This window comes from Cavia porcellus, unplaced genomic scaffold, assembly GCF_034190915.1.
Source record: "Cavia porcellus strain 051 isolate PalLab524CR breed Dunkin Hartley unplaced genomic scaffold, mCavPor4.1 scaffold_33, whole genome shotgun sequence".
NCBI classification, from domain to species: Eukaryota; Metazoa; Chordata; class Mammalia; order Rodentia; family Caviidae; genus Cavia; species Cavia porcellus.
Genome location: NW_026947516.1, coordinates 13,718,196 through 13,741,037, shown reverse-complemented (window position 1 = coordinate 13,741,037; position 22,842 = coordinate 13,718,196). Strand labels below are relative to the sequence as shown.

Sequence of the window (22,842 nt, the reverse complement as noted above, 5' to 3'; positions counted from 1 at the left end):
AGAGTGTTTTTGAAGCAAGGTTTACCTGAGGGCTCTTGATGTGAGATTTTTCCACTCAGTACATCTATTCTGTAAATAATACTCTTTTAGGACAAAAATTAAGATGCTTCAAAGAGGAGTCCTTTACTGAGCAACACTGCTATGGTTCTTCTCAGCCTGACAAGTATTTCTAACGTGAGGAGCCCAGTGCAGGGTTAGGCTGCGGAGGCTTTGCAACCATAACTGAAGTGGAAGAAGCTACCAGAAGACTGACTTCTGGAAGGAAGATGAGATATTTGGTCTCCTGCCAAATAATTACCAGATATTTTTGTCAAGCTTATTTTGCCCCAATTAGATTATGTACCTGGCACATGGTAGATATTATATTTAGTAAGCATTAGTTGAACGAACAAATGGATGTACACATTTCAAATCATGTCAACAAACTTTAAATCTTTGAAATCAGGGTCACACTGTGGGATTTTATTTTCCTATTTCTTATGGTACTTACCACATCTTTTGGCATATGGTAATTAACCAATAAATTCTTGCTCAGTGATTGGCCAATACGTAAATATAGAAATGTTTTTAAGTGCCAGAGGTTTTTGCATGTGACAACATTTTAATTTTTCCACTAAGCCCTAAAAAAAAACTTTTATACTTAAAATTTTCCTGGAATTAAAAATTAAAGATAAATGTTCTATCACATCTTGTAGTATCTCAGCTTCAAAGGAGATTTTACTAGTACAATATAGCATATGAAAATAGTACGTACTTTGTGATAGTTGAGTTAACTTTGCATAAGTATTTTCAAGTATACCGATCTGGTTTCCACACAAATGTCAAAAGCAGAATAATATTTATCTTGAGTGGAGGTCTCAGAAATGCAAAATAAAATAAGCCAGCCAACCATGAGACAAAACCAAAACAAAACAAACCCCTTAGATTCCAAGTGTGTGGTGATGTGCTTACATTTCACAAAGAAGGAAGGCCAAAAACAAATTACAACTCAAAAATCTCTGATGCTGAGTAAGAGCCAAGTCATATTGCAAGCCTTAAACCCAAAGTATTAATGAGGATCACTTTTAGTAACAGAAGCAGTGCCAGTAAAATAAACAGAAATGTAAATTAACAGGGGAAGAAATGAGGCTCAAGACCAGGCAACATGAGTGGAAATGCCTCTAGTGAGTTTCGAAAGTGAGGACTCAGCCAGAAAGATGTTATTAGCGTGGCATTCTCTAGCAACTGAAAAACCACTAACAGCTTTAATTAAGCACCATGAGGAATGTGAAGCTGCAACAGTCACTCAACCAGTATTTGTACCCAAGAGACATGCGACTTACTGGTTTATAATTTCAAAGACAAAATCATCAACGAAGGCCACTATTGCTTAAGGGATTGCTTGATATTTTTTCCCAGCTTTCCAAAATTTGATCTTGGTTATACCATAATTATGAAACTGATTTGATGTAGCAGATGAAGACAGACTGTAGATAAGAAACAGCAATCTTTTGTAGTTTTTGACTTCTAATTTTAACATTGAGCCTCTTGGGAATCTTAGGAGAGGCACTGACAATTGAATGTGTTGTGAAAGATGGAGACTTGAACAGGTGCCACCTGTGAGCAATTCCTCTTGATGATATGTACACTGGTGTGCAAGACAACAGTACTTGAAAGCTTAGGAAGTATTTTGGCTTAGTGCAAAATCAGATGGTTTTTCTCATACAACTTCTCCTGGAAAGTTAAAACCTTTCTATTGTCAGCCATCCAATATCTCTCTTGGATAACACAAGGTTTTTCATGAGTTTCCATGTTCACAGTGCTGTCAGAGGCACTTTTAATGATTACTTGGCCACCATATGGCTGCTACTCGTTCAAGAGAAAGATTTAAAGACTGTGTTATGAAGGTCAGCATTGAAGGGCAGAAGGAAAAAGATCCAGAGGAAGACATGTGATAAGCAGAACTGACATTAAGATTACTCTCCAGTCCTTTAGAAATGGACTTCTCTTGAGCCCCTAGTTTCTGCACTCCATCAACTGCTAACAATGGCACTTGTCCCTAGGGGCTCTTTGTGACTAAAGAGTCAAACCTATGCATGGATTAAGAATAATACCTCAGGGAAGAATGTCATTGTAGGCTCCTGTCACTCATTCTGGTTGCTCTAGATTTCAGGGGCAAATATTAGTATGGAAGGTGTTTCAAATTAAAATTCAGGGCAGGTGACACTTAATGTCAGACTTCACTTAGCTTCTGCTCTTAGGAGAGTGACAGAGACAGAATATACTTTGATGAATTGGTCACACCAAGGGAACTAGCCTGCCAGGGGAGCTTGCAGTGGGCCCATGCTTGTGGGGATTGGTAATAAGTGCTGCTCTTGCAAGGAGACATTTCCAAGGTCCTTAAACTTTAAATTATCTCTCCTATACCACTTTCCAACTGAGAAAAGAAGAATTACCACAAAATGTTTCCTGGAAATAAAAAGAGACATCTTATGAGAATATATAAGTAACACTTACAACTTATTAATGAGAAGACACACGACCTAATTTAGAAATGGGCAAAACATGTTGTTATCTGTTTCTCCAAAGGAGATACACAAATGGTCAATAGCTTGCAGAAAGATTCTTAACAGCATTAGCCATCAGGAGAATGTGTATGACAACCATATAGAAAAACCAATTTGCTCTCACTAGAAGAACTATGAGTGAAAGGATAGATAATCACAAGGTTTACAAAGGATGTAGAGAAATTGCAGCATGAAGACTTGATAGTAGAAATGTAAAATGGAAAACAGGAGTTTCTTCTAAAAGTTAAAGATAGAATTATCCTACAGTCTGACAATTCCCCTCCTAATTATCTACCCAAGAGAAATAAAACAATATGTTTACATGCAGAGGCTTATATGTGCAAGTGTTTAAGCAGCACAATATCCCAAATGCCTATCATCTGATGAACAAATAAGCAAAATGTGGTTCATTCATACAGTAGAATAGTATTCAGTCATGAAAAGAAAGAAATGTTGAAACATGCTGTAATATGGATCACACTCAAAAATCATTACACCAAGTAAAATAAGGTAGTCACTAAAGACCACATTTATATGACATGTCCAGAATAAACAAATCCATTGCAACAGAACGTATATTCATGGACAGCTGAAGTTGGAAATGAGAACACAGAGTGACTGCAAATGGGCATAAGGTTTCTTTGAGGCAAGATAAAATGTTCTAAAATGAGATTGTGCTGAAAGTTGCAAATTTATAATTTACTAAAAGGCACTAAATTGTACTCACAAAACAAGTGACTTTTATGGCATATAAAATATACCCTAGTAAAGTTTTTTTTAATTGTAAAAATAATAAGAGAATCAAACATATACCACTCAACTACAGAATTAGAAATTCAGAAATAGGAGCTCAAACATCTACTTTTCTTACTTGATTCATAAAAACCACCTACATTTTTATTTGGATGTTTATTATCTTCTCATGTGTGCATGTGTGTATGTGCATGTGTGTGTGTGTGTTGATGGGTGGTAGTGTACAGGGGATTCAGCCTGGGTCCTTTGCATTTAACTATATCCTCACTCTTTCTGTTCAGCTTTATTATCTTGTTAATGGTCTCGAACATCTGTGATTGGTGTATACTTCCATACTCAGTATATATTTTGCACGTCCATAAACTCTATAAAATGGTATCTTATCATAGACTTTCTTTAGCAACTTAATTTTCTATTCAATGTTAGGATTTATCAATGATGAATTTTTGACATTTGTATCTCTAGAATATCCTTTCTCTCCACTAAATGAAATCTATGGTTATTACCACTTCTATACCATGATGCAATATTTCAAGAGTAATTTAAAGCTGTTCGTTGTATATTTCATGTCTTGGGAAGGACATCTCATTGTGGGAGCTGTGACAGGGAGTCTCTGGGAATTCAGTAGTGAAGGACAATGAATGTCACAACAAGACAGCAAAGCAGGGCTGTGATTCCAATATTTTGTAGACATAGAAAAGGTAGTCACAGGTATAGAGGGGAAAATGGTGAGCAGAGAAAGTTTGGCAAAGGAAGACCTTTGATTCCAGAACTCTTATTACTAGATTTAGTTGTCTGGTTCAGGGTATTGTACCTTTAGGAAAACTCATGAAACCCTAGACAGAGTGGTGCACTGGCCCCTTAGTCAGACTTTACTATGACTGGCCCTATCACATTCATTCCACAAAGGAGGCTCTAAAGAGACTAAGAAAGGACACAGAGAATATCAAGGTCAAACACAGTAATTCTAAAATTTGATGCAGAGCTGCCATACCTAGAACTCTGTATATTTCAAAGTGGCAAGGACCGGGGAAGGGGCATCCACATAATGTGTTCCAAGACACTACACTACAATATGAGATTTAAAGTATATCTACAGAGTCTGATCCCTTACTGTTCTTTTCTTCTTCATAATATTGATATGATACTTCCTGTTCTTAGCACATCATATGAAAAAGGATTTAACTCTCTTACAATTCAAGGGAGCAGGTGCTGCTAATAGGCTCATTTTACATATTATTAAATAGGCACAGGAAAGTAAGGCAGCTTGTCCACCCCCATGCAACTGGGAAATGGAATAGAGGTTGAACTTCAGGGGGCCCAGCTCTGAAGCTCACACCCCTGACCATCGTGCTTTTCTTCAGCTGAGCTTTGCTTTTACCAAGGAATGACAAACACTCCACTTTAACACTATGTAGAAGTCATTTTCCCATAAATGCAACCAAGTGGAACATAACGATGAAGCATTGGGAAAGAGACAGTGAATGGAACCCAAGTGAGCATGTGAGTGCTCAAGGAGGCACCACACACAACCTGAGCACTAAGCCTCAGGCTGGACTGGTTCCTGAGAGCGCATGAGGCTCTTGTTGAGAGCGTATTAACTTTTATCTTATATATAATTTTAATAACTGCAGGAAGTGCTTTCCTGGTCACTAGCAGATTAGAAACAATATGTTAAAAGCGAATCAGGAGGTAGGGCATTTTGGAAAGGGGGTGCTATTCAAAGGAATATTTAAAGCTCCAACCACAGCAGGAGACAGTTTCCTGTAAGAGTTCTACAATTTACAAAACCAAAGAAAGGGGGAAAAATCACAAAAATAAAATCCCTACAGAAAACACGTAAATAACAAAAATATCTTGGAACCACTCAGAGAAAGGGACAGGGTGAAGCCTTCTTCTTGTACCTTGAGTGTGCCTCATCACAGAGGCAGAAGAGAGCACAGGAAGAAGGTGCTGGTTAACTATACATTAGCAAACCTTGCCATGAAAACAATTGTTATAATAAAACTCAAAAAATGTATTCTTCTGGTATCAAGATGGAGAATATATATATATATATATATATAACAATTTAGACAAGTGAGTCATTTATTCAATAAATACACCAATGACAATGTTGGGAATCCTACCTGGGCCTGCACAGTCCTGTTCCCTATATGGAAAGTCTGGCTGGGGAACAGCAACTCAAGGGAACTTCTGTCTACTCATATAAGGATAATGCTTCTTATCTGTGACCACCTCAGACTCAGGCCACCACAGGTGGACATTCAGGGGGCCTGACCAGGAGCAAATAGGGATTGAAATTCCTAAAACTCAGCACAAAAATTCCACTGGCTGGGACACGATGGTCCAAAGGGGATGCTTTTTGTATATAAGGCTCAGATTTTTCTTTTAAAAAGTAGAAGGTTCATAAACAGTGAATAAAATGGTTCCTGTGTAGTAGTCCCTCCTTATGAGTGGGGGAACATGTTCCAAGACCTCAGTGGATGCCTAAAACTCTTATCCTGCAGTGATTTTGTGCTGCCTACTTGACCTAATTGAATTTTTACCACATGGTAATCACTTATCTTAGAGGACAGGGTGGCTCTGGGCCAGAGGTCCTTCTTCAGGTGTGCTATCCAAAACCTGTTGCATCTAAGATGGCTGCCAGAGGGACCAGCAGATAATCTCTAGCTTCTGAAACCCCATCTGCTTGCTCAATGGTTCATGTCTTAGTGCCACGACACTTGACAGTCATCATGATGGCAAGAGAAAAGAACCATAAAGGGAGTTGCAAAGAGGCTGTGACCAAACGCCTAGAAAACCTCCGATTCCCAGAAAAGATATGATGACTCCTTTACTACCTAACCCTTTATTAGCCTAACCCTCACCATCATTTTTTACCCTATATCTATCACCATCTGACCCCAAAGGAGTTTATAAATTTATTTACCGGTTTTATCTTCCCTTTCTCCTACTGTTAGCCAACAATAGAAGTCTGTGTTGGTCAATCTGTTGGTCTTGTTATAAGTTCAATAATTCTGAGAGAGGAAAAAGAACCCAGTCTGGGTCCAGAAATTGGTGACAAAACCACAGGTAGTATCAAATTCTATAAACACTATGTTTTGTCTTATACATCTATACATATGATAAAGCTTAACTTAGAATTAGACAGTACAGATAGTAAGACATTAAAAACAGTAACCAATCATATCAAACACTTCTAATAATACATTTTAAATAAAGTTACTTAGAATGGATGAATTGTTTATTTCTGGAATTTTCCATTTAACATTTTTGGAGGACAATTAATCACAAATAATTGAGGCTGTGGAAAGTAAAAATGCAGTCTGTGTTAAAGGTATTTGGGCTAAAATTAAAAGACTGCCAAAATACATTTGACCAAATCATTCCCTAGTTTCCATTTTCATTTAAAACAGATCGCTGCCCTCCTCTAGCTCCATGCTATTCTGATGAGTTTTACTTATTCCTGTGTTCTTTTCATCTTTGTCCAGAAATCCAGCCAAACTTCTCCTGATAGGAATGTATAAGCTTCCTGACTTTTCCTTCCTCCATTCATTATTGTTCAGCTCTGTCTCAGCTCTGTGTCTCTCTCCAGGGTCACTTGCTGACCCTGAAGATATTTAGGCCCACATTTTGAATATTGCTTCAATCATTTACATAATGGCACTCTGTCCAATGACTGGAAAATAAGGCCTTTAAGACATATATCATTTAGAAGACAGTTCTAGTCTACCAATATTTAAGCTAGAAAAAAAGGCACTGCTAAAAATGAACAAAAATAGAAGAACAATTGCTTAGCAACATGACACAGTTTAAACTTAACTCTATAAATCATACCTGCAGAGTTAAAGGCATATCTTTAATTTCCAATAATGGTAGTGGGAAGAGACATTATCTTTAATATTTAACAATGTGCTATCCTGTATTTCCCAAGTTTTCTATGGCAACTAAGATATTATGACAATTCAGTGCATGAAAGGAGATGCAAAGAGATTTAACAGCCTTCGAAATGCCTTGTTGCAAGTAAGGGGAGGATTTTGAGCAAACACACCTGCTAAGGGCCATCTCATTACAGGCAATAAGGAAACCAGAAAAGGAAGTAACCTAGGCAAAATTATGAAAAAAAAAATAATTGCTGAGCTAAAAAGACATTTGGAGAGATTATCTAGAATGGGGATCTGCAAACTAGAGTGTATGGGCCAAATCCCAGCAGCCACCTGTGAGCTAAGAATGGCTTTCTGTTTTTGGCCATGCTTGAGATTAAACTCAGGGCCTCTTGAATTACATCGCCAGCCAGATTTTTGTACTTTTCAATGACTAAGGAAGAAAGAAGCAAATAATATTTCATGACACATGAAAATTATAAGCAATTCAAATTTCAGTGTTTGTAAAGTTTTAATGGAATACAGCCAATCTCATTCATTTACTTAATGTCTATGGCTGCTTCCATTACACAGTGGCAGAGCTGCGTAGCTGCAATACAGTTCTACACGGCCCACAAAGCATGAAGTACTTGTTATCTGGTCTTTCATAGAGAAAGCTTTCTGATTGTTGGTCCTACTGGAAAGCCACCTCTGTACTTCTACTTTAAGGTGAGGCCATGTTTGGCTTTAGTCAGTGATTGCTACTCACTATGCCCATAGAGACTGGTCCAGGTGCACTACAGCGCAATCTTTGTGGTTACCCTGACAATTACATAAATCATCTTTAACTTATCACATTCTATTTTAAGTTAATATCAATTTATTTTTTCCATTGCATAAAAACTACTCTTATATAACTCCACTTTGACCACTTTATGTTATGGATGTCACAAGTTATCTTTCTATGCTGCATGTCTGTTAACAGATTTATCATGCTTTATAAATCCTTTTTATCATTAAAATTCTATGTAGGAATCAAATGTGAATGAATCCCCCCAAAGTGCATTAATATACATATTATATATGTTCACGTATTTACCATTACTGGAGAAGAGCTGGAATCCTAACACAAGTGTTTTGACTCCAAATTCTGTATTTTATTATTCAATGCCTTTTGATGAAAAATGCTGCAATCATACTACACTCAAAAAATACTCCTTTATTATATCTTGAATTTAAGAAATCTGACAAACAGCCTCAGTAATATATGAACCAAAAAAGAGACTTTGATGAACCTTTGGGGCCTTATTATGAAATGCAAGATTTAACTAAATGCCTAAATTCTGGTGGTGAAATTTGTACATCTGTTAGTTAAGGAAAGATCATTTTTCTCACTGATGTCTATTAGCATTTTCCCTAATGACCTACTAAATATGTTTCAGAACTAAGTCTAGTTATTCATCAATCACTCTATCACACAAACATCATGTAAATATTTCCTCAACAAATCCTTATTGTCCACGTGTTAATGCCCAGGCAATATTCTAAGCAGTGCAAAGCAACCCTCATGGAATTCCTTTATCTCCTACAGATGAACAGCCATGACACTCTCGTCATTTTTGGACCAAAATCAAATGGTATCAGCATATTTCCACTCAAACTTTTACCCTTTTTGTGGGGTTTAAGAAGAAATGGAAGCTTGATAAAATGGAAAGGTGAAGTTTAGACACTGAGATAAAAAGCAGAGTCAAAGAAGATGTGAGAAGGAACTTCCCATGAACTTGGAAGAAAGAGGGGGATGGTGTTGTGAAAGCTGACAGAACAGCTCAGAACAGAATCATGCCACAAATGAGCTGGGAACCCTTCTGGAGCAGTTTTATAAAATCCACAAGGATAATAAGCAGAATTTCTTCAAAGCATTATGGACAATTAACTTTTTGTAAGTACAATGGGGCTGTTTCTCTGTAGACCATTAGTAAAAGGAAGTTGCTATGTAATTTTCACCTCCCTAATAATTATTTGTACTTGACTTTGGCATTCCATTGTGACTAGGCTGCCCCGTTGCTATCATTTCCTGTCCTTCCATCACCCTCCCACGAAGATGCTGGTTGGCAGTGGGGAGCAGCTGCAGACCCTGTGAACAACAGATCTCCACCTGAGCACCCACCAAAAGGAAGGAGGGGGTAATGGAACGGGGCTTTCATATTAAAAGTTTACTTCTCTGGTTGATTCTGATGATGCGGTTCCTAGAATGCTTTTTAGAGATAGGTCATAAGTGTCATGCTGACAGGAGACACATCATAGAGCTTTCTGGCAACAAATAGGACAAACTGGGGCTCTGAGATTCATTTTTAGCTCTCTGTAACCTCAGAAAAGTCATTTTACCAATCTCTGCCCTAGTTCCTTTCAAATATAAAAATGTGCAAGCTCGCTACTTCATGAGAGGGTTATGAAAATTTATCAATCCATGCATTAAAAATGAGCAGAGTATGGCAGGTTTACTTATAATCCTAGCTACTCTGAGGCAGAGGCAGGAGGACTGCAAGTTCAAGGCCAATTTGGCCTTGAACTCAATGAAACTCTGTCTCAAAAACAAAATGCTGGCGATGCAGTTAGCACTCACACACCTTGGGTTTAGTCCATGGTAACACACAGTCACAGAGAGAGAGACAGAGAGACAGAGAGAGAGAGAGAGAGAGAGAGAGAGAGAGAGAGAGAGAGAGACAGAGAGAGAGACAGAGAGAGAGAGACAGAGAGAGAGAGAGACAGAGAGAGACAGAGAGAGACAGAGAGAGAGAGAGACAGACAGACAGACAGACAGACAGAGAATGTGTTCAAATGCAAGGTGTTCTAAATCCAGGGTCTGCAACTATTGTAGTTCATGGATTGAAATTGACTCTTGGTTTGTTTTTAAAAATACAGTTTATAGGAACACACCCATATCCATTTGTTTGCATATTTTCAGTGAGTTCTCTAACACTACAGTAACAGTGTTGGTTTGTGTTGAGATACGAGAGTGACCGTATGACTTTCAAGACTGCAAATGTTTACCATGTGACTGTTTATATGAGAGGCTTTACCGATGCAGCCTAGAGAACTATAGGTAGTGGGCAGAGGGTCAAAGTATTTACGTTGGGTGACAAAATCCACATTTGATAGGGCATGAGGATTAAATTTTGATATCATTAGCTAGAAGCAGTTGTTTCTAATTGCTTGTCTGTATTGAAAAAAAAACATGGGAGAAATTATTTTTTAAAAAGTCAAGAGGTAAGGTTGGGAGGTGAGAGCTAGAAGTCTATTCATTTTTAATACATGTGGCCTTCTAAGAAAAATGAACAACCAAGGAATCCTGTCAAATCTGCTTTTACTCATGTACTTCCTTGTTCTGGCCAACCAATTATGCTGAGAATAGTGTCAGAAGGAAAGGGAAAGAAGGAAGTCCAGAGCTCCCCTTCCTGTCTGTTCTCCCACACTCAATAGCTGGTCAAAGAGAGCGATCATTAGGAAAATCTACTCATATCAAGACAACTGAAACCACTGAGTTAATTTTGTGCAACATTTTTCCTATTCCAATTAGGAACAAAGACATGTGCATGTGTGAGCTATAAAATGCAAATGATGTAATTGCTGTTACCCCCACATATGAGTTTAATGCTCTTAAAGCTGTATTTGTAACTGGCATTGCAAATATAAGGATGGTCAGTAAGATCCTTACCCATAATGAAAATTTCAATTTTTACTTAGAATGATTGAAAAGCAAATTAAAAAAAAATAAACCTCTATTACATGTTGACAGAGAGGTCACAAAAATGGTCACAAAAACCTTCCACTTCAGTACTTTTACCAGCCCTTTTATCCTGACTTTGAACTGTAACATGGCATTTTTGTTCTGTAATCGGTCTCAAAATTCTACAGCCATTCATGTATACTCAGCACCATCCTTTGGTATCCAGTAGCCTTCTTAGCCTCTGTCAGACTTTCCAATCTGAACTACTGTCACCAAGCCTATACCACTAGAGCACCTGAGTGGCATGCTCCATGCAACTGTGTGACATGGCTATTCTTGACTCAGGCTGTTCTGAGTGTCTACCAGCAGGCATACACACATGCACACACACACACACCATAGCTCATCATGCTTGCAATTGAGTAGGCTCCTTGCCAGAAACTGGACATTGATCACAAAGCTTTATTTAAGCTGGGGGAACTACAGAATAAGGGCTTGGCAGGAACAGCTATTCCCCACCCCAGGAAGGTGCTGCTGTCATCAGCCCTTCTTCTCTCAGTTCCTCTTCACCTTTTATGCTGGAGGACAGACAGTAATAAAGACACCTGCCACTAAGGTGATTCTGTGTCATCTTAAGTTCAGCCAATTTATTTGCCAGCAGCACCCACATCTTCCACTTGGCATTTGGTACAGGTCAAAATTTTTGCCTGTGCTTCAGCTTTAGGCAATAACATAAAAATTGCTCTCTATAAGTGCTGACTCAATCTAGAAAGAAGAGGTTCAAAGTCGGCTCGAAAGAATCAAGGGTGGAAGGCAGCCCCAAGCTAGTATTTCAATTACAGGCTGTGATGGAAACCTGGTCCTCCAGGTGCTGTTGCCTTTCACAGGTTGGCTGTCCCTATGCGTCCAAATGGATTTTGTGACCCACCTCATGTACATCCCCAGGGCTACGTACAGTTCAAAAGAAGAAAGAGGTGACCCAGTGCATGAACTAACTTTCTGCCAGCAGCTCAGTGCTGACCTGCTCATGGCAACTCTGTTGTAGTCAAGTGGCCCAAGGAATTTCTGATAATTAAAATCCCATCAGATCCTTTGACCTGCTGGACAAAGAAGCTGTATCTCAGGCATTTGTCCTCCAGTGAAGGCCACATCAACTAAACCAGAAAAGTTTCAAGAAGAAATGCCAAAGGAAGGTGAAGTAGCCTCCAGTGCAGAAGTGTGCTTAGCACAGCTCCTAGTGCTATATGCCAAGTTAGATCCAGAGCAAGAGTGTCATTTCAGATCTTCCCATTAAAAGCCCTTCCATCAGCTCGGCAAACTTACCTTCCAGCTGGGAGCAGCAATTATTAACTCAGCAGATAGGTGCTTTGTCAGATGCAAAAGAAAACAAATCTGCTCCAATGAAGGGAATAAACAGCCTCTAATGTTCAGCCTGGGAAGCATTTGCATTGATGCGACATGAAATAATTACTTCATTTCATGTAATGATACTATAATGTTTACTTTGTTCCCCCCCAACTCCAAAATTATAATACATCTCCCTTTGCTTGACTGGCTGCTTGAGACCCTAAGGAACATGTTGTACAAAGTGGCATTTGCTTTTCCCATGAGGCAATTAATTAATTAATTAATTAATTTTTTTTGCACAGCTCACTGTGTGCATTTGGAAGCAATATATTTTGTTTAAGAATCCATCAAACTTACAAAAAAAAAGAAGCAAACTGACTCTTCTCCAACACAGTGCTAGTTTCTCACTCTTAAGATATTTATTTATTAATGCATGCCATTATGGGGATGGAACCCAAGGTCTCAGGCACAGTGGGCAAGTTCTCTATCACTGACCTACACGCCCTGCCCAACACTTTGGACATTTAAAGCTTCACAAAGTAACAGAGTAAACTACCATTCATAGGTCTCCCTCATCTTTCATGAGCACAACTGTTAATTTCTACAGAGACCTCCAGAATTTTATTACCAGAAACAGAAAGTAACAACTTATGAAATTTCTCACTTAAGTTGTCGTTTGTTGGGATGTATATTTAAAACCTAGGCTGGTAACAGGAAATTTCTATTGCTTCAAATACAAAAATATGACAGGGATGGGGGCACAAGCAAAATATTCACCTCCCACTTTACAAATTAACTCTTCTTGGCACTCTTTTTAATTTTAGAGGAAAAAACATTTACCAGGATTTATCACAGAATAACAGATAAATGGATTCATCCACAAAATAACATTAAAGGTCTTACTAAATCTTGGAGAAAATAATCCAAGAAAAGTACTTTAAGAATATCCCTAGAACTAGGCAATCATATATGAAGATAGTCTTTCTTTTTTGAGACATTTGAATTAGAGCAGGTAAAGTTGTAGAGGACTCACACAGAAAGATGAGCTAAAGTCTTTCTATTTCTAATTTCCATGATGATGAAATCTTATTACCCTGACTTGACTGTCTTCTGCTCTGGCTGATAAGAAATGAGGGAGACCATACAAACTATTTGAATTTATTCAGATTATTCTCTTCTAGAGACAGATGAGCCAAAAATACTTTTGCATTGACCAATAAATAGTTTGGCAGATGGGAAAGGCTAAACTACTTCCAAGTTGGGCCAAATCCATACTGGAGAACAAAGTGGAAGTTTCCACATCTCATTACTAATCTCCACTATTCAGGCTTCAGAATTGAATTCTTCTCCATTAAGGAGAGAGTAGCTTAGTTTAATTGCCCACCATGGGAATTGCTAGTAGAATAATAGAATGGGGTGTCTTGTCAAATACACACCCAGGGATACTTTTTACATATACAGAGTACAGGCAGCCAGAAAGCCAGCAGGCCAGAAAAATAGTCTCAAATTTGAACTTGAAAATCCAGCCATGTGGCTTGGAAATGACCCCCTAATCTCTTCTCATCTCTCATTTCTATGCCTCTCAGATTCCAACTTGGCTCATCATAATCCTGAATTTGCCAGCTTTTGTTTTAATATTTATTTTGCTCATGTTTTACTATTCTCCTTTTATCTACAAAGGTCAAAGCCCAGATTTATGAATTACTTTAATTTTATGTTAATTATCCCCAACCTTACAGTCAAACAAACATAATCTTACTCCATTTAATTAAGATATAGGGGGAAAAACATATGGCACACCTATACTTTATGAAATACATGTAAAGAGCTTAAAACACATATTGCTCAGTTGAGAAAGATGGTTGGCTTTTCTGTAGTGTGAGACCCATGACAATGGGTTTCATCTTCCTTCAGACAGACAGTATTAGGTTAATTCTTCCTTGGGAACCTTTACCTCTATTGAAATTGATCCTTGAAAACAAGAATGTGTCTCACTTATCCAGATATCATCAATATTTACTGGTGCTTAGTAAATGCTAGGTGTGGCTAAGAGGAGCATTTAAAGGAAACACGTGGCCAGACAACTAGGCAGATGAAGCCCAAGTCTAAAGATGCTGAGGAGAGAGCATTGGAGAGAGCATTGCAGGGATATGTTGGGGCATGTGGAGCAGAGCACATGCATACGTGACTGGGTAGAAGTCAAAGCTATAAAATATAAGAGGCTCAGTGTGGATCGAACTCCATGACTAAGTCAAAAGACCTCAGACCTCAGAGTCTAAAATTGTAGATACAAACATTGGTCTCACTAGCTATAAGATGTAGAGATCCAATCCAATTTCTGTGAATTTCAACTTTTCTGCAAGAGGGAGAGTCCTCTGCGTGCTTAAACTATTTCAGCAAGACTGCTATCAAGATTATATGAAATCTTAGGTCTTGCAAAAATTTTATTAATGTGGCTATGTGTTATATAAATTGAATTGCCATGTTTCATGCAAACCTTAACACAGAGAAAGAAAAGTCCTGTCAGTAATTATTTCTACAGCATCCACAAACTAGGACATTTCTTGGTGAACTTGGCTACATGGTCACTCATCTACACCTATATCATCTATATCTATATTCTATATGTATAAATATAACTGCATATCTATACCTATTTCTATATCAATACCTATATTGTATATCCATTTATTATATGGCTGCATATATCTATAAATGATGAAAATATATGATTAATGTTTGAATAAAAAATTATTACAGTAAAAGACACATTGCCAAGTGCTTCATCTCCCTCCCTCTCCCTCTCACATTCATCCCATTGTTCTTGCCACTTTCTGAAGCAGTTCTAGAAGTCCTCTTTTTTGAGCGGTCAAAAACACAGTAAATGCTGCTTCCAATGGTTACCCAGTGGAAAGTCTGGCTCATAAAAATATCACGGTGTGTTCTCTTCCACCTTATTCACTGGATCTGGCACCATGCAACTCCCAGCTCTTCCTCAAAGGCAGAACAACCATGAGAAATAAGCATTCTGAATTAATTTAGCACACTGAATTATCCAGGACAGCACAACTGAAGACACTCATGTAAAAGAACTTACAGAATTGTTAAATAAAATGACAAGAACTATGAAATACTTGTGTTTGCACTAAAGGGGAGTAATCTGAGGGGGATTAATGGCAATATGTGTTTCACTGTAATAATATTTTAAATTTAAACATTACCATAAGTTTGTATCATACTTTATATGTCCATATTTGTGTCTACAATTGAATATCTACATCAGTCTCATTATTCATCAATTACTCATTATTCATCAATGTTATTAGTATAGTAATCATCTCAGAGTATTTCACTTTGTTCTTTCACTTCTCTATTTCTTTCTTCCTCTATTAACCATTTCATACTGACATTCTTTCCTGAGACTTCCTTCATGATTTCTCTCTTTCCATCTATCTTGCTCCTTTCCTCTGTTCTGCTCTCTCTTAACTGGTAAAAACAGTACTGAGAAACTTTAATTTTGCATGTGCATGTTTCTTAGAAAATATTATCTGTTACTTAAAAAACTGCTTTGTATTTCTCTAAAAATATCAAAACCATCAGTGTTTTTCTTTTTTATATACTGAGGATTGAACCCAGGGCCTTCACATTAAGCTACGTCCTTAGTCATCTTCTTTTATTTTTTTTATTTGATTAATTTTTAATGTAGGGTCTCATTAAACTATAAAATTTTCCCCAGGCTGCACTAGAAACTGTGATCCACCTGCCTCAGCTTTCCCAACTGCTGGGATTATGGATATCCACCAGTATGCTTGGTGGTAATGGCCTTTCTCAATGAGGAATCAGATGTAGCTGAACAAGAAACAGATTGTGATTCAGCACACATAGATGATGCTGGCAATGCCACTTGACTAGGCTGAGCCTCAATCTGAAAAACAAGGATGATAATTTTTGTGCTGAAGCCACAATGATAAGGTCTCATGCAGAAGTGCTTCAGAGCAGCACGTATAGCTGCACGTCAGAATTAGCTGGCCAGTTTCTGAAATTACTCCCAATCTCCACTCTAGATGCAAGCACCAGGTCTTTTTATTGCTATTCTACTTTATAGTCAAGATTTGTGAACTGGACACTATTGTAGAAGTGTACATTTATTGTGAATATATTAGTTTCCTTGATGGATCAGTAACTCTATAGAAAGTGGGTTACCCAGCTCTGTGCTATATAATAGGGAACTCAAGTGGGGATGAAATTTGAATACATTTTCAGCTATCCTGGACTGTGTTCGGAAGGCTCATAATGATAGAATTCTATCATTATGTAGGTATTAGATTCTGACTTTGAACACATGAAACCTGGTTCTTCCCACAGCTTGGTTCATCACTCAAAGATAGTTGTACCTCCATCTAAAACATTTGTCTGATGTGGATATCATTTATATCCTATGACAAGATTTGAAAAGGAAAACAACTAATCTCTTTCAAAAAGAATATGTAAAAAAGCAAAAACTAAATGCAAAGGTGCTAATTACTAACAATGGAATAGGTTTCAAATTGTCCTTTTAACTTCTGAAACTAATGAGTACAGAAATTCTTTATACTGCAAATTTAAGCTCCCTAGAAACTCTGATAATTAGAGTATCTCTTTGTAATGGACATTACTCAGTACGTAAGGAAAAAAGTGATTCTCATTATTTATAAAGTTCATTAATGAGAAAGAAAGAACAAACATCTTCCAAAATGTACTGTTCTTAACATCTTAAAACTTTCTCTGCAAGGATAACAGAAACTTTTCAAGCACAAAGAAACTACACGGCAAATGCAATTTGCCATTGGAAAACAGCATTGACGATTTTATTCTTAAAACATGTTATTAGCAGTCAGTGAAGTTTTTTTTAAATATTGACTTGATCTTATGATTTAACAGTTAGTATTTAGGCCAGTATAAATGTTATATTGATATTGTGTCTGTCCCTTATATTTGTCAATACTGCTAATGTTAATCATGAAAGTAAAGACAGGAGCTGTTCCCAGAACCCCTACTCAGTTAATTTTAGTTTGGGTTACTAAGTATTTGATAAAATAGCCTGGAACATAAAGGAAGTCTAATTATGGACAAGGAAAAATGCAGTTCATTAGTTAAGTCTCAGACATGCCTTCATAAACTCACAACCTAGGCCTTAAAATCTGTATTTCTTTGACAACATTTTTATTGTTTTGAGTGCAAGCATTATGTCACTTTATCAAAGCATAGATTCACAGCCATGTTATAAGATAGATGGCAAGATTGCATGTCATAAAACATTGTCTTAATGCCAGCAGAAGGGACTCTGGCAAACTGTATGAAATGAACAATTCAAAATCTAGAATGTGACTCAAACCACTGCGCTTACCTGTCCTTGAGTTTGGTTCAGGAGACCATTCTACCTGTCATTTCCAGGCTAGTTTTTCTGCGGGTGCAGACTTAGGAATCCCTCAAAGAGCCAGAAGACCTTTTCCCATAGGCTCCCCAGAATGGGTCATGTGCAGGGGCTTCCTGTATCTTCCCAGGTGGGGGCCTTGCAGCCAAATCCCTTGACAACTGTGCTCTGGAACAGGACATTCTCCCCTCTGCAGCTGTGCTGGGGAAGGTGAGAGGTTTGGGCCAAAGAGACCAGAAAACTGTCCATGACTCTCAGACATCTTAGTCCCCTGGCTGCTCCTAACAATGCTCCCATGGGTAAGGTGGGATAGCAAGTGCAAAAGACCTCATTCTCTAAAACAATCGTCACATTTTTCATAAACACCATATCCTGCTTCCCAATGATCTTAGGTTTGTGAATCAGTGCACAGTAAGCTTGGCTGTAGTAAAGAACACAGTTTGTCATTGTGAATGCTTTTTCCATGGTCTCCAATCTCTGCTCAGTTACAGTGGGCTGAAGCCCACTATGCATCCTGATTTCAAATGTAGTTCACTAATTTCTTGTAATTAAGAATATTTCACTTCGATTAGAGAAAACAGCAGGCTGACCACTTGCCATTTTGAGAAATGCAATATAAATGCTCTTCTCATAAAACTGTCAAACCCACAGCACTAAATCCACCCCCCAAAAAAAACAGTTTGAGGGTTCCTTCAACAGTTCAACACAGCTTTGACCCAACAATTTCAAATGACTCAGCAATTATACTCCTAGGTATATATCCCAAACATTCACTCTCTACTCTCTGTCTCTCTCTGTGTCTCTGTCTCTGTCTCTCTGTCTCTCTCTGCATGTGGATTGCTGAGGATTGAGCCCAGGGACTTCAACATTTTTATCAGTTACTCTGTTATTGAGCTATACTCCCATCCCCTCAAACAGAGGGGATATATACTCAAACAGTATACCAATAATTCCACTATTCAGACAGTCAGAGGTGGAAACAATCTCAATATCTTTCAATAGATGAATGAATAAATAAACAAAACATAGGCTACTTCTGTAGTGGAACAGGATTCATCCTTAAAAACAGTACAGTTCTGCTATGTGCTATAATATAGAGAAGCCTATATTTTATTATGCCAAACTAAATAAGCCAGATAAGAAATAACAGAAATTAGATGATTCCATTTTTATGAAGTACCTGAGATAGGCAAATTCAGAGAGACACGAAGTACAGTAGCCGTTACTGGGGGCTAGGAAGGTGGAAGAATAGGTAGTTATTGTTTAATGGGTTAAAAAATTTCTATTGAGAATGATAAAATTTGGGGGGAATGGATAATAGTAAAAAAAAACTGCACAGCACTGTAAATGTATATAATACCACTAGTGCATAAAGTAACATGGCTAAAATAGTTTCATGACCTATATATCCATTTAGCACAATTAAAAAAGAGTACCACAAATATCTAAAACCTAAGCCAGTGTTAGTATGAGAAATATAAAATAAAACACAAAATGGACATAAACCTTGTAGCTTGTTTTTCTAGGTACAGATGATATGGTAGCATTCTTATCTTGTCCATTTCTAGAAATTTCCCTAAATGATACTATCCCAAGTCAAATGTTACTTATTGGTCTTATACAATGAGTACAACAGGCCTAATATTTATGATGGACACTTTTGCTCTGAGCTGGAATTTCTATAGCATGCGGTGAATTGGCATAGTCAGGTGGCCTCTGCCCAAGCAAAGCGATACAACGTTACAAGTTACAGAAACTGTAGGAGACCAAGCTGTTTAAGTAATGGCCTCTAAACCCCTATGAGTCCCCACTTTAAGTAGTTTCATTTTTCCTAATTAAATCAAAACCAGAAAATTTCATTAGCCCAGGATCTATTTTCCTTGCCATCTTTTTAACCTACTTGATGAAGTAGTCTCGCCCGTCTCTGTTTGTCATCATCTCCCATCCATACGGTGGCACCTGGTTCAAACCCCAGGTTCCTGAGGGAGGTGGCCAGCCTGAAGACTTCATCCTGTGGCTGGAAAAGAAGAAAAAGCATTATTGTACCAGACTCCTGAACACAAGCTACAGAAAGGCATCTTATTCGCTCCTCTGAATAGTGAGTTATATTCTCAACTGATTAGATGAATAAGTACAATGTTTTTACTTCAGGTGCCATGCTAGCCATTTCCTGTTTTATCTCACTTACTTGCTACAGAATTTCTATGAGGTACATACAAATATATCTTCAGATAAGCAATAATGAATGGGTCAGTAAGATTAAGTGACTTTCCCTAGAACACACAAATCAATTTTGCACAAAATTTCTTCAGTTTCCATCACACTAGATATTCCTGAGGCCAGACATTAGAACAGTTTGAGCATATAAATACATTGCATAGTATCATATAAATACGTATGAAAATAAAACACTGGCTTGATGTTCTTAAGCAGAGGAGAAAACCCAAGCCCCAGTTACCTGGATTTTTATGACCCAAAAAGAAAATTTAGACTCATATTAGCCACACTTCAGGCAAATAAGTCAGTTATGAAATCTCACACAAACGCTTGGCTTTAAATTGTAACAAAAATGAATGCATTTCTTTTCCATTTTTAAGTTCACAACTTAAATTTAATTGTTTTGCAAAATGAAGGGTAAATTCAACAAGTTGGTCTTTGCAAGAGCAAGAGGAAAAGGAAAGTTACTCCTTAGGATTGGTAGTTGTGACAAGCAGCATGGTATGTCACGGTTCCTCACCAAAGGCCTAGGGATGGTGCCTGGAGCATTACTGAATCCTCACCTGGCCTCCTTAACTCAGGATCTTCAGAAATTCCTCTCCTCTCAAAAATGTCCAAGAGTTTAACATACTTTTGGAAGAAAGTAAGTGAGCCATTTAGGATGATCAGCATCCCTTATCATTTGGTCCTTTTGTTCCAGAAGAAAACACTGGCCAGATAACCTCTAAGATCATCTAGGGGTTCGAAGTACCAAACTGATACCACCAAAGTGGACAGGGACAAAGCAATGATGTCCTTTTTCATGAAGTCATGACCAGTGTCTCAGCAGATACCCAAGAGCCCTTCACAGTGAAAAAGAAGCACCTGCTCTGGTCAGATGAAGGAAGAATGCGTGCCCTGGGCTTGGTGCCCAGGATGGCCAGTGAACGTGGCAGGGGAAGGACTGCAGTTGCCACCTGCCTCCTTGGCTGGGTCTTGCATACAGTGTGACTTATACAGTCTTAGGTGGTGGCTTTCACGTATCTTGTTGCCTTTTAGTGGCAAGTATCCAAACCAAGGGCCTCAAGCTTTCCAGAAATAAGGGAAACTATAAAGTCAGCAAGATGCCAAGCAGCTCCTCCCTCACACTCTCTTTGTTCTCTCAACACATCTACATGCCCCTAGCCCAGTACTTCTCTAGACAGACAAGTCCATTTCATATTTTGTGCAGAAGAAGTATTTTGTATAACTTTTACCACCTCAGCTGCTTTGCTTTAACTTCCTTTCAGTTTCCCTACCTCCTGCATAAAATGTGATGATCAAAAGTGTTCACATATTTAATGCAGATCTAGTAGGTTTAGAATGCTGCTGTAGAATTATTTCTTCCCTACTGACTATTAAAAAAAATTAGCTCAACAAGTAGCACAAGTGCCTGCCTGGCAAGTGCGAGGTCATGAGATCAATCCCCTATACCAAAATAAAGAAAGAAAGAAAAGAAGAGAAGAGAAAAGACATGACCACCATTTTTGCTTCTCTTGCTTGTGCCAAAGTCAGCAATGGTAGTTTTCTCTGGTGGTATTTTTTTAAATGTTCTTCGCAGTGAGAGAGCACATTAATTTGTCACCTTGAGCCCCTACCAAAAACAAGAGAAACAAGAAACAAAACTGCAACAAACAAACCAAAAAACACACATAATTTTCTCGACACCAGCGGAGAACATACTTGGAATGGCTTCTTAGGTGGTACAAGAAAACAAGAACTTAGAGGTATGAATAGTCTATTTTGTCATTAAGAACTTTTCCAAAGCCGGGAGTACAGTTACACGTGATGCAAAGAACATTCTTGGAAGTGAAAGGAGGCTGTGTACAGAATGTAACAATTCATTCTGGATTGTACTGTGTCAGAAAATTAATCTTCCTTGGAGGGGGTTTTGTATTACAAAACACACAGACTCTTTCTTTTCTTTCATTCTCTTTTCTCTCTGTAATCTTAATCATTAAAGGAAAGACACAGGCCTCCTAATATAATTTACATGTAAAATACAGCATTCTAATAATGAGCCAGAGGAAGCCTGAACTTTATTATACACTACATTTGGTTTTGTACAGTATGTTCAGGAAGCAACAAACAACAGTCCAACAAGATCCTTTCAAATAAGATTTGTTCTAATACAATCCAAAATAAAATGCTAACACTAGAAAAACCACAAACACCAATTGAATTAGGTGTCAAGGGGCATCAGCCAATATAAAACAAATAACTGAAGAGTTAAGATCAGACCTGGCTATATGACTGGTATGTACCAGTTAAGGTATGTACATAAAATGCCCAGATCTAAAAGGTAGACTTTGGCAAAATAAAAGTCCAAGTAGGAGAAGATAATCCCTTTTAAAGTAACTCTCTGTAACAGTCTTGAGAGCAATCAAGGATGTGAGCTGTAACAATGGAGGCCACTGGGCTTCTGCTTCTGTGCAGAGAGGTGACTGGGAGTTCAACCTTAACAATATCCAATCTTGGGAGTCAATGGGCTTCTTTCTGTTTACTGGGGAGATGTTTCAGGGATTTTCTGTCCTTGCTCTCATTTTTGTGAGTTTATCAAACTCCTTACCACTCCCAAATGTCCTATCCCATCAATTGCTGCTGAAAAACACACCCTTTGCTACCCAGAATGTTCAGAGGTGGCTCCCTCAGAGAGCAGCAGCAGGGTTGATGCACCGAAAAGCAGAGCTCCTTCTGATATGGAGATTGTCATACTGGTTTCCTTAGAATGGATCAGGTGCTGTTACTATCACACTACTCTCTGCAGACCTCCTCATGTTTGTCAGTAATGCTAAGCCTATGTTCCAGTGTGAGACACACCCTTCTTTTCCATCCCATGCAGAAAGTTTTCATTCTGAGTTCTTAAACTTCTTATTCAAGGGTGGAGGCCATCATAAAATTTCCCTTCTTTGAATGAGGGCTTAGGTTTATTGCTTATGGATTTACCAACCTCAA

The 22,842-nt window shown here is 38.0% G+C and overlaps 1 protein-coding gene across 8 annotated transcripts in view; it reads right to left on the bottom strand.

The window, feature by feature from the left end:
• Positions 1-22,842, bottom strand: part of Frmpd4 (FERM and PDZ domain containing 4) — a 938,443-nt gene that overhangs the window by 192,819 nt on the left and 722,782 nt on the right. For all 8 annotated transcript variants that reach the window (XM_063243077.1, XM_063243081.1, XM_063243079.1 and 5 more), the window contains one exon: positions 19,553-19,669. In XM_063243077.1, coding sequence (XP_063099147.1) covers positions 19,553-19,669 — 117 coding nt within the window. The remainder of the gene's footprint in view (positions 1-19,552; positions 19,670-22,842) is intronic.